This window comes from Anolis sagrei, chromosome 4, assembly GCF_037176765.1.
Source record: "Anolis sagrei isolate rAnoSag1 chromosome 4, rAnoSag1.mat, whole genome shotgun sequence".
Lineage (NCBI taxonomy): Eukaryota > Metazoa > Chordata > Lepidosauria > Squamata > Dactyloidae > Anolis > Anolis sagrei.
The window spans coordinates 248,108,733-248,121,034 of NC_090024.1; the positions used below are offsets into that span (position 1 = coordinate 248,108,733).

Sequence of the window (12,302 nt, forward strand, 5' to 3'; positions counted from 1 at the left end):
CCGGAGTTTTGGAGTTAGGTGCCATCTCTACGCAGATGACACGCAACTCTACTACTCTTTTCCACCTAACACACGACCTTTGGAAGATCTGACAAATCATTTTGAAAAACTTGTATATTATGTTTGTTACACGGTTGTAGGCTGTCCCTAAGTGTTTGTTGCCCATGCTTGTGTATTGTATGAGTTAGTTTGGTCTTTTTCTCATTACTACAAGAGAGGAGATTCCATCTGAACATTAGGAAGAACTTCCTGACTGTGAGAGTCGTTCAGCAGTGGAACTCTCTGCCCCGGGGGGAGTGTGGTGGAGGCTCCTTCTTTGGAGGCTTTGAAGCAGAGGCTGGATGGCCATCTGTCAGGGATGATTTGAATGCAATATTCCTGCTTCTTGGCAGAATGGGGTTGGACTGGATGGCCCATGAGGTCTCTTCCAACTCTTGGATTCTATGATTCTACTCCAATTGGTATTTGTGCTGAAGTTTATAGTAATAGGACTTTTGTGTATTAACATGTTCTGAAACCTGGCAGGCTTCAAGTCGTAAATTTTGCTTATAGTTCTGCCAGGTTTCATCCTGACAGCTGTAAATATAGTAATTAGGCTGTAGTTGCCTTTTTGGTCTCAGTAGTTGCCCTTATTGGGTACTCAGTGGCCTTTTTGGTCATCTCTAGTGACCCAAAGCTTTTGGATTTCCCTTTTTCCCTCGTGTATTAGCACTTGCTGGAAGGAAAAAGGAAGAGGGGCCGACCAAGGGCAAGATGGATGGATGGCATCCTTGAAGTGACTGGATTGACCTTGAAGGAGCTGGGGGTGGTGACGGCCAACAGGGAGCTCTGGCATGGGCTGGTCTATGAGGTCGGAAATGACTGAACAAATGAAGAACAACATTAGCACTTGCTAATAATAATAATAATAATAATAATAATAATAATAATAATATATGTGACCGCATCTCCACCTACGAACCCACACGCTCGCTCCGGTCATCTGGGGAGGCCCTGCTCGTGATCCCATCCACGTCGCAAGCGCGCCTGGTGGGGACACGAGACAGGGCCTTTTCTGTGGCGGCCCCCCGACTTTGGAATGCCCTTCCAAAAGATCTTCGCCAGGCCCCTACTTTAGCAGCTTTCAGAAAGAACCTAAAAACTTGGCTGTTCCGATGTGCCTTCTCAGATTAGGAATCCCCACCCAAGTCCTAGAAGCACTTTAGCACAATTAACATTACTGCACACCGTACTATTTTATTCCCATGCTCCTCCTACCACTCTAGCACTTTTAACCCTGTACCCCACTGCGCTGGCCGGCCCAGTTTTAAAGTGTCATGATGTATTGTTACTGTCATTATTGCTTGCTTAACTTATTGATTTGCTATGTTTTCTACTGTTGTGTTGTTTTTACTGTATTGTGTTTTGAGGCTTCGGCCTGTGTAAGCCGCATCGAGTCCTCCGGGAGATGCTAGCGGGGTACAAATAAAGTTAATAATATAATAATAATAAATAATAATAATAGTCACCACGGCTTCGAGAAGGTTCCAGCAGCAAAGCATTGGTCCTGGGGCCCACTGAGGTAGTCCCCAGACGCCAGAAGTGGTCTGAGATGGCCCAAGGGAACAATGGCCAAGGTGTGCCTGGGCTACCCCGCAAGAGGCCACATCCCTGGCTGGTTGCAATGCTATCTGTGCCACCTTCCTGCTTTTGACTTGGGGAGGGGTCACCTCATTTTGCAGACCGCCGTTTCGTGATCTCACCTCTTCCTTGGATTTCTCCTCACTGTTTTTGGGTACTCAGTGGACTTTTTGGTCATCTCTAGTGACCCAAAGCTTTTGGATTTTCCTTTTTCCCTTGTGCATTAGCACTTGCCAGCCACCACGGCTCCCAGAAGGTTCCAGCAGCAAAGCACTGGCCCTGGGGCCCATTGAGGTAGTCCCCAGACGCCGGAAGTGGTCTGAGATGGCCCAAGGGAACAATAGCCAAGGTGTGCCTGGGCTACCCCGCAAGAGGCCACATCCCTGGCTGGTTGCCATGCCACCTATGCCACCTTCCTGCTCTTGACTTGGAGAGGGGTCACCTCATTTTGCAGACTGTGCCTGGGCTACCCCGCAAGAGGCCACATCCCTGGCTGGTTGCAATGCTACCTATGCCACCTTCCTGCTTTTGACTTGGGGATGGTCACCCCATTCTGCAGACCCCCATTCAGTGATCTCACCTCTTCCTCGGGCTTCTCCTCGCTGTCGCCCACCTGTTCGTCGGGGACACTGAGGTGGAGGCGTGTGTTGGTGGGGTTCTTGCGCCGGATGGAGCCTCGGGACTCGTCCGTGATGCTCTGGATCTAAGGAAGAAAGAAAGGAAGGGGGCATCAGGGAGGAAGCTGGCTTGTGGCAAACTGGGGGGTGTTTATGTTATGGTAAGTTCTTGCAGGACACAAGTAGATGTGTGAAGAAAAACCTTGTTTGTAATTATCTTGTTCAGCTGACTAAGGAGGTCAAGCAGCAATCTTGTGCCACACCCAAGGGGCTAGAACTGTTGGCGTTTTTTGAATACAGTGTGCTGAGTGCTGGAGTTCTGGTGGGTTGTGCTGGAATTCTGTTTCACCAGCGTGGAGTTACAGTAGGAGATGCTGATGGCGAAATACCTATTTACTTCTGGTTGTTTTGATTTCCCTTTTGCTGCTTAGAAGATGCTTTATTTTATGCATATTACAAAGACTGCCTTGTTCTTGGTCTTGCAGCTCTTCTGCATCCTTGGCAGACCGTGCCAAAAGAATCTGCGCAGCCCACCTCTTCCTCCAAGATGAACTGAACCCCCTCAACTGGGCTCTCCAGGCCAAGGGAGACTCCACCTCAGACATCAGAAGAGCTGCAAGACCACCGAGAAGAAGCCACAAGAGTCAAGATGTAGATCCACCCAGGGAATAAGTGTTCCTGTCAGACATCAAGGGAACCACTGACCGCAGAGGGAAGCAGATGAGGAAACACAACATACAAACAATCTACAGACCCACCAAGAAAATCCAACCGATGCTCCATCCAGCAAAGGACAAGAGGGATCCCTCTCACCTCTGCAGGAGTCTACCAGGGTATACCATGCAGCTGTGGACAAGAAGTCTCCAGAGGGACCACCCAATGCAGCTTTGCCCAAACACGCATCAAGGAACATGAAAGGCACGGCAGACTAACTCAACCAGAGAAGTCAGCCATAGCAGAGCACCTGATGAACCAGCCTGGACACAGCACATTATTGGAGAACACAGAAGTGCTGGACCACACCAACAACCAGCATGTCAGACTACACAGAGAAGCCATTGAAATCCACAAGAAGCATGTGGACAGTTTCAACAGAAAGGAAGAGACCATGAAAATGAACAAAATCTGGCTACCAGTATTAAAAAAAACTCTAAAATTACAACAGCAAAACAACAGAGAGGAAGCAATCAGGCACATATTAACACCTCCCAGCAAGAGATTTTCCCAGGCTCAGGCAGGCCTACAAATGCTAATGAAGATGATCAGTTGAAACATTCACCCCTAGCTCCAGCAGAGAAGAGCTCTTTGCCCCACCCCAGCCATTCCACAGATATAGACTCCAAGAAAAAGATCTTGGAGTCCTCGTGGACAACAAGTTAAACATGAGCCAACAATGTGACGTGGCGGCAAAAAAAGCCAATGGGATTTTGGCCTGCATCAAGAGGAGCCTAGTGTCTAGATCTAGGGAAGTAATGCTCCCCATGCTCTATTCTGCTTTGGTTAGACCACATCTGGAATATTGTGTCCAATTCTGGGCACCACAATTCAAGAGAGATATTGACTCTAAGCTGGAATGTGTCCAGAGGAGGGCGACTAAAATGATCAAGGGTCTGGAGAACAAGCCCTATGAGGAGCGGCTTAGGGAACTGGGCATGTTTAGCCTGAAGAAGAGAAGGCTGAGAGGAGATATGATGAGGGCCATGTATAAATACGTGAGAGGAAGCCACAGGGAGGAGGAGGGAGCCAGCTTGTTTTCTGCTTCCTTGGAGACTAGGACGCAAGGGAACAATGGCTTCAAACTACAAGAGGGGAGATTCCATCTGAACATGAGGAAGAACTTCCTGACTGTGAGAGCCGTTCAGCAGTGGAACTCTCTGCCCCGGAGTGTGGTGGAGGCTCCTTCTTTGGAAGCTTTTAAGCAGAGGCTGGATGGCCATCTGTCAGGGGTGATTTGAATGCAATATTCCTGCTTCTTGGCAGAATGGGGTTGGACTGGATGGCCCATGAGGTCTCTTCCAACTCTTTGATTCTAGGATTCTATGATTCTATGATTCTATGATATAAACACATTGTCCTAATTCCAACAGACCTCACTACCTCTGAGGATGCTTGCCATAGATGCAGGCGAAACATCAGGAGAGAATGCCTCTAGAACATGGCTCTATAGCCCGAAAAAACCCACAAGAACCTAAAGATTTTCTGTTTACCTTGACTATTTCTGTTTACTGAGACTATTTTGTGTCTGGGTTTTTGAGCATTAGGATGCTGGATTAAAACACGCACTGTGTAACAGTTTATACTGGCAAAGAGACCCGCATCTCCATGGAAACTGTCACTTGACAGACCGGCCACACAGGTGACCACCTTGGCTCAAGGCAAATAAGGGTCAAAGGCTCAGTAGAAGCAGAGGTTTGCATTTCCCAGTGGAATCCCAGCTGCCCTCCAGTTGCCCCTTCGCTTTTAGTGGCGTCCTGTTTTTTTGGTTGGCTTACATACTGCCTTTTAATAAATATTTAATAGGTTTACATCTAGAGTGCCCATTTTCTGTTCACGTTTTTGCTCGTGTCTCTCTATGGCCCTTGACTTGCATAAGCTAAGTATCACTTATCTGGAATCCCAAAATATGAGGTAGTCCAAATTGAAAAATGGTCTCCACGAGGGGCTGAAATGGTGTCCCCTTTGCTTTCGGATCAGTGGACACAAGCTTTGTTTCAGTCCAAAAGTGTTGTGTGTAATACGACCTTCAAGACAGGCACGGGCCAACTTTGGCCCTCCCTCCAGGTGTTTTGGACTTTCCGGGGGAGAACAAGAGCATCCAAAGATTTCCAGGGAAACAGCCCTAAAGCTTCGAGGAATTTCGGAGGATAAACAGTTTGGAAGACCAAAAAACTCCAACTGGAGAATCTACTGGCCTTACTGGTAGGTCCACTCGGTGCTCGAGATGCAGTTCGACCCGGTAGCGGAGCGCACACCAGTAAGGCTTAGATTACAGTCAGCCTGGGAGAAGTTGAAAAGGGGATTTTCCTTTAAAGTAAAGAAACAGTGATTGAAGACAGTTGCCTGTCCCTCGTGGGCAAGACTGAGGAAGCCACCGGTTGCATAAAAGCCTGGAAGCATTTGTTTAACTTTATTGAAGACAAGAGAAGTGTTGTGGTTCAGCAGCAGCAACAGCATGATGGGAATGAGAGTGCAGATGTGGGCTTTCAGTTTTCTCATGTAGCTAGAGACACAGCTAGGGACAGGCCGCTGTTTTCACAAGAACGGAATGTAGCTGATAAGACGGTGGGAAACAAGGTCACGCTGCCCAAGTGTTAAGAAAGAGTTCACGACTTGCAGCCAAGTGTTGAGCTCATCTGTTGGTGGGAAAACTGCTCGTTAGCTGCTTGTTTGATGTTTGATGTTTTGATGTTTAACGTATAAGTAACCTGCCTTGGAGCTGGTCCTGTGTCAGTTCCAACGTTGCTAAAATGGCTCGCTTTGGCTTCGGCTCGGGGGCTTGGGAAAAGCCTGCTTCATGTAACCTCATGCTATCTCCTGGAATTTTCTCTGCTTCTTTGCTTCAAGTCTCCTGCTTTGACTCAAAGGGATTATATTGGATTTTACCTTGTACTACTGATCTTTTTACTGCTTATAATCTGCTTTGTTTGGAAAACCTCACAATAAACTTTCTACCTCACAAGTTTGGCTGGTTTGTCAGAGACAGCAAGGTGAATCTTAGCCTGAGATACAACAAGAAGTTTCTGTTTGACTTTTCATTAATAAAGGACTTTGTTATACTTCACAAGCCATCTAAAGACCATTTGTGGTAGAAAATCCTTGAGAACTTCTCTTCAGGGGCCCCTGGCTTCCCGCTGGGCAAATGTTAAACGTCCTATTTTGAAAGCAATTCATTACAGGCCCAGCACGTGACAGAGTTGAAGTCCAAAACACTGGAGGGAGGGCCAAGGTTGGCCCGTGCTTGGGATAAGATACAGGAGGGTCCTGGGGGGGGGGTGGTCCTTGTCTGGGTCAGGGTCCTCACCTCTCGCTCCCGCTCCGTCTTGGTGAGGTGCATCTGCTTCAGGATCTGGGACCGCTGCTCCATCACGAGCGTCTTCTCATAAGTGTAGGCCGAGATGTCGCTCTCGTGCTGTGGGCAGAGAATAGGAGCAAGATCAGGAGGAAGGAAGGGTCTCCGTGAGCCAGGTTTATGTATTTACTTACTTACTATATTTGTATACCACCCTTCTCAGCCCTCAGGCGACTCAGGGCAGTTTACAGAGGCAACGATTAGATGCCCAAGAACACCATGAAACATTTAAGACAGTGGTTCTCAACCTTGCTAATGCCGTGACCCCTTAATGCAGTTCCCTATGTTGTGGTGACCCCCAACCATAATATTGTTTTCTTTGCAACTTGATACTTGACATTTTACTACTGTTACAAATCGTAATGTAAATATCCAATATGCAGGATGGATTTTCATTCAGTGGACTAAATTGAGCACAAATACCCAATGTGCCTGAATGTGAATGCTACTGGGCTTGGGAGGGGGGGGGGGAGGAATGATTTTGCAATTTGTGAGTTGTAGTTGCTGGGATTTATAGTACACTTATAATCAAAGAGCATTCTGAACTCCACCAGTGATGGATTTAAATCCAACTTGGCACACAGAACTCCCATGACGATTAGAAAACATTGGAAGGGTTTTGTGGGCATTGACCTTGAGTTTGAGAGTTGTAGTCCACCTATATCCAGAGGAGTGCTGTGGATTCATGCAGTGATGGATCTGGACCAAACTTGGCACGAATACTCAATATGTCCAAATGTGAAGCTTCCACAAGCTTCGTTTCAGAAACAAAATTATTTGAACTGTTGTGTATAATACAACCTTCAAGACAGGCCTGGGCCAACTTTGGCCCTCCCTCCAGGTGTTTTGGACTTAAACTCCCACAATTCCTATCAGCCCACTGGTGACCCAAGGGGTGGAGGGTGTTTTGGGCTGGGAAAGGGGGCTTCCCATAAGTTAAAAGTGGTTTCCCTCAACTTCCATGTTTGTTGAGTTATTTTTGCCATTTTGTATTTATTTTACTGTAATTGTATTATCGGGTGTGACCTCATGTAAGCCACCCCGGCTTACATGAGGCTACATGAGGAGATGGTGGCAGGGAATAAATAAAGATTATTATTATATTATTATTGGTGGAAAGAAGACCAAAAGCATGTCCAAAAGCAGGTGTGCTTGAGGAGGAGGATGGTCAAGCAAGCCAAGGCTGTGCTGGTTCCTCCTATCAGGAATGGTCCAGCCATGGCCCACGGCAGTTGCCTTGCTGCATGAGGTCTTGAGGAGGAAGCGGAGGCTGCCCCATTCATTCCCCCTGGCATCTTCCCAACCTCAAGTCTGACAAGACTCCGCTGCTCCCCTCACCATCTCCACGACTTCCACTTCTGCCGTGATGCGCAGGTGGTACAGGAAAGTGGTCAGGTCCTTCTTCATCTGGATGCTGTTGTCGTCCATCTGGGCCACCGTGAAGATCCGCATCTTGCACTTGCGCCAGACCTGCAGGAGAGGCGAGAAGGAGAAAGGGGATTCTTTTGGTGTCTTGGCATTTCGGCACAGAAATGGCACGGATCGGCCACTGTGGGGCCAGAAGACTTCCGCGCACCAGACCAGAGCGTACTGGTTTCCCTGTGGTGGCCACAAAGTGAGTGGCCTTTGTCCCCAGGGTCCCCTTGGGGTTTGTTCGGACCCTCCCCGCCACTCCTTCTACCTTGTGCTGTCGGAGGAGGAAGGGGAGCAGCATCAGCATCCCTCCATCATGGACGATCCACCAGACGTCAATGTGTCCCTCAGAGAAGCGCTCAGTGTTGGCGGGGAACATGGCCACGTTCTTGGCCACCAGCAGCGCCATGTGCCCCGCAGTGGTCTCTCGCACCAGTTCTGTGGGGCAGGAAGGGAAGAAAGAAGGCTCAGCTGCAGGAGGGGAAATGGGAGAGGAAGGGTCTCATAGGACCCTCAAAGAAAGGTCTCCTCGGTTGCTTCGTTGGGGTGACTTGTCCCAGATTGCACGTCTTTCTGTCTCTCTCTCTCATGCTTTGCACACACCATGTGGAAAGAGAGCAATGCCTCATGAAGGCTGAGAGGAGAAGGCTGAGAGGAGACATGATAGCCATGTATAAATATGTGAGAGGAAGCCACAGGGAGGAGGGAGCAAGCTTGTTTTCTGCTTCCTTGGAGACTAGGACGCGGAACAATGGCTTCAAACTACAAGAGAGGAGATTCCACCTGAACATGAGGAAGAACTTCCTGACTGTGAGAGCCGTTCAGCAGTGGAACTCTCTGCCCCAGAGAGTGGTGGAGGCTCCTTCTTTGGAAGCTTTTAAGCAGAGGCTGGATGGCCATTTGACAGGGGTGATTTGAATGCAATATTCCTGCTTCTTGGCAGAAAGGGGTTGGACTGGATGGCCCATGAGGTCTCTTCCAACTCTTTGATTCTTTGATTCTATGATTCTATGAAGTGGAGACAGGAGGGAAAGAAGGGTCTGCTGGGCAGGCAGATGGGCTCCGTTGCACCAGATGCCCTGAGTCTACATTGATGCTCCGGATGGCCGGGCACTTGGGGGACTCTCATTCACAAAGTTACCAAAAGTCAAAGTCAATGTACCAGTACGGAACAAGGAAAGGTTGCACTGAACTCAATGAAAACATTGATTTAGAACACTCACATGCAAAAATCCTTGTAAATAGAGACTAAACAAACTCATGCAAAATCCAGAAGGTGATGCGACAAGACTGACCACCTTCCCCGCTATTGTTTATGCTCTCAATTGAAATCTTAATGAGGTATATTAGGGAAAAAACAAACATTAAAGGGCTACACAAATGATGCCAAAACTATAAGACAAAGGCATTTGCAGATGATATGATGATAAACCTGGAAGACCCCTTGAACAGGATAGAACCGTTACTGAAAACACTACACGGGCAGTGGCAGAATTAAAAACAAACAAATAAACAAGCAAACAAAAACCAAAGACAATAACTAAAAAAACGAGGAAAGAGGAGATCAAAACAAAACAAAAAACCCCTCTTCCTACCGATGAAGTTCCTCCAGGTCTGGTGGTCCTCCTTAGAGCGCCAGTTGCGCGGCCAGCCGACCAGGAGGGTGTTGGGCTGGAGGCCCCCCAGGCCGCTGGACTGGATCAGGTTGGAGACGCCATCACGGATGTTGGAGGAGGTCACCACCTGGCAGAAGCCCTTCACCTTCTCCGCCTCCATCAGGCGAAGGATGGACTGTTGGAGGAAGGAAGGAAGGAAGGAAGGAAGGAAGGAAGGAAGGAAGGAAGGTAGAAAGGAGGGAAGGGAAACGGATGAAGGGAAGGAAGGAAGCAAAAAAAGGAGGGAAAGGAAGGAAAGAAAGGGAAGGATTGGAAGGAAGGAAGGAAGGAAGGAAGGAAGGAAGGAAGGAAGGAAGGAAGGGAAGGGAAGGGAAGGGAAGGGAAGGGAGAAGGAAAGGGAGGGAGGAAAAAGAAGGAAAGGAAGGAAAGAAGGAAGGAAGGAGAGAAGTAAAAATTGAGTGAAGGAAAGAAAGGAAATGAGAGAAGGAAGGAGGGGAGGAAGGAAAGAAAGGGAGGGAGGAAAAAGAAGGAAGGGAAGGAAGGAAAGAAGGAAGTAAAGAAGTAAAAAAAGGAGAGAAGGAAGGAAGGAAAGAAATAAAGATTGAAAATGGAGGGAGGGAAAGAAGGGAAGGGACGGAAAAGAAAGAAGGAAAGGAATGAAGGAGCGGGGGAATGGAGGGGGGGGAGACACACAGAAGAGTTAGATGCACCCCTTTCTCTGTGTGCCCCCCCCTGTCCGCTCCCCTTGTGACCCCTGCCCTTCTGCTCACCTCTTCGGCCCGCTGGACCTGGGGGTGGTTGTCCAGGAAGGTTCCCTCCAGAACGGAGCCCACGATGGTCAGCCCCTTGCCGGCCTTCAGCTGGTTGGTGAAGGAGAGCAGCTGTGGGTGCACCACGTTCTGGTCCTGATCCACCCGGACCAGCACCAGCAGCTGCGGCCTGCGGAAGAGGAGGGGCAAGGTGGACACCTCAGTCCCATGGCACTGACCGGCAGCCACACACCACACAACAGCCCCACCCTCAGACCACACAGCACAACAAATAGGCTTCGTCAAAAGTGTCGGAAGAAGCTTTTCCTGAGGGCAAGATGAGCGTGACCACTTAAGGAAGCTCCTGGATGGAAGTTGCGTGGCCACCTTATGGCTCCCTTCCAAATGTTTAAGCATGGCTCTCATGTCTACTCTCAGCCTTCTCTTCTGCAGGTTAAGCAGATCCAGGGATTCATTGTTTCCAGACCTTTGACCATTTCAGTTGCCGTATTTGAGAAGCCCTGGTTTGGTTAGAGTTCCTGCACAGCATGGAAGAGTTGGGCCAGATGACCTTCAGAAGCCCTTCCAATGTTATGACTCTCTATGTGTACAGGAGTTGATTATAAATTGTATGATTTTAACTGTATTTGTGTTTAGATTGGCTGCAGTAATGCTGGAGCGGCCTAAGTCAGAGGAGTCCTCCATGTGCGTTGCAGGAGAGAGGGAAGTGGGAGGAGCTTAGAGAGAAGAGTTTGAAAAAATGGCAGTTAAAAATCAGTTAGGGTTTAGGTTTAGAGGAGTGAGCAGTCTGGGTTTAGGTTCCGAGAAGTGAGGAGTTAGGAGTTGGGAGAGAAGGAAAGGAAAGGTGGCGGAGTGACTTGTGAAGCAAAACTTGAGGCTTTGAAAAGCTGGGTTTGGCTATTGGAAGTTTCTCAGGCTAGTGCAGCTGAATGGTGAAACCTAGCTGGAATTCTTTTAGTCTAAGGAGAGGCTAAAGAATAGGTTACTTAGTATTTGATCTAGGGAGGATCAACTAAGGGAAACATCCCTGTATGGAAACTTTGTCTGAAACAAGTGCTCTACGTCAGAAAGATACTGTGTTACTTGAAAGAATGAACTGTTAAAGTTACAAGTATTATTCCAAGTGCAACAAGGAAAAGTTACATCTTGCAACCACACGCTGTGTACTTAATAAAATTGTTAACTTTTATTTGAAGATCACCTCAGTTCCGTCTATTCTGGGTATAAAGTGCCATTTCTCACAATATTATAACTTACCTCACGTGGTGGCAGAAACGCAGGGAAAAGTAACCAAATAAATCTACATTCTTCTCTCCAGTCACGCTACAGTATATACAGTGTAATTACTACTAAGTTATTACTTTCTTAATAAAGGAGGAGGTGCAATTGAACAGCCTCCCTTCCAACTTGATGGTAAATTTGGTTCCTAATCGGCCACCTCCATTGCAAATCGGCTAGTCCTTTTTAAAGTTGGGAACTGGAGTAAAATCTCCTGAGTACTGGTTCCTTTCAAATTGGTGGCAACAATAAATTTATTTATTATTTATTTCTGCTACTTATACCCCGCCCTTCTCACCCCCGAGGGGGGACTCAGGGCGGCTTACACAGACGGCACAATTTGATGCCCTTATACAAATACATACAAATATAAAAACAGTAATTAATAATTAACAGATTAAAAACATTAATATGTAGCACCATAGCACAACAGTAAGCAATCTCATGGTCAGTGTTTCGCGTTCCATAGGTCCAATAGGTTAGAATAGGTTCCTACAATATTTGCCCTTCATTATGGTCCTTCTTTTTAGCTGCCAGAGTTTCCGAAAGCCTGGTCCCACATCCAAGTTTTCAGCTGTTTCCTGAATGTGAGAAGGGAGGGCGCTGTTCTAATCTCCCCGGGGAGTGAGTTCCACAGGCGAGGGGCCACCACTGAGAAGGCCCTGCTCCTCGTCCCCGCCAGTCTCACTTGCGATAAAGGCGTGGTCGAGAGCAGGGCCCCCCCAGAGGATCTTAAACTCCGAGGTGGTGTGTAGAGGGAGATCCGTTCGGACAAGTACACTGGGCCGGAGCCGTATATCATCCCTCAGCTTCCCTGCTTCTTTTCACTATGCAATTTGGACTTCATTCCAAATGAAAAGAAGCAATAGCCTTATTGCACGAGGCAGGGAAACCACAACCACAACGTGGTCATACCACC

The 12,302-nt window shown here is 47.9% G+C and overlaps 1 protein-coding gene across 2 annotated transcripts in view; it reads right to left on the reverse strand.

Annotated features, from left to right (window-relative positions):
- The window catches only part of SLC12A5 (solute carrier family 12 member 5), a 229,578-nt gene that overhangs the window by 7,986 nt on the left and 209,290 nt on the right, over positions 1 to 12,302 (reverse strand). For both annotated transcript variants that reach the window (XM_060771791.2, XM_067468330.1), the window contains exons 17-22: positions 10,106 to 10,274; positions 9,315 to 9,510; positions 7,988 to 8,157; positions 7,645 to 7,776; positions 6,259 to 6,366; positions 2,201 to 2,323 (exon numbers count right to left, since the gene is read on the reverse strand). In XM_060771791.2, the coding sequence (XP_060627774.2) occupies positions 2,201 to 2,323; positions 6,259 to 6,366; positions 7,645 to 7,776; positions 7,988 to 8,157; positions 9,315 to 9,510; positions 10,106 to 10,274 (898 nt within the window). The remainder of the gene's footprint in view (positions 1 to 2,200; positions 2,324 to 6,258; positions 6,367 to 7,644; positions 7,777 to 7,987; positions 8,158 to 9,314; positions 9,511 to 10,105; positions 10,275 to 12,302) is intronic.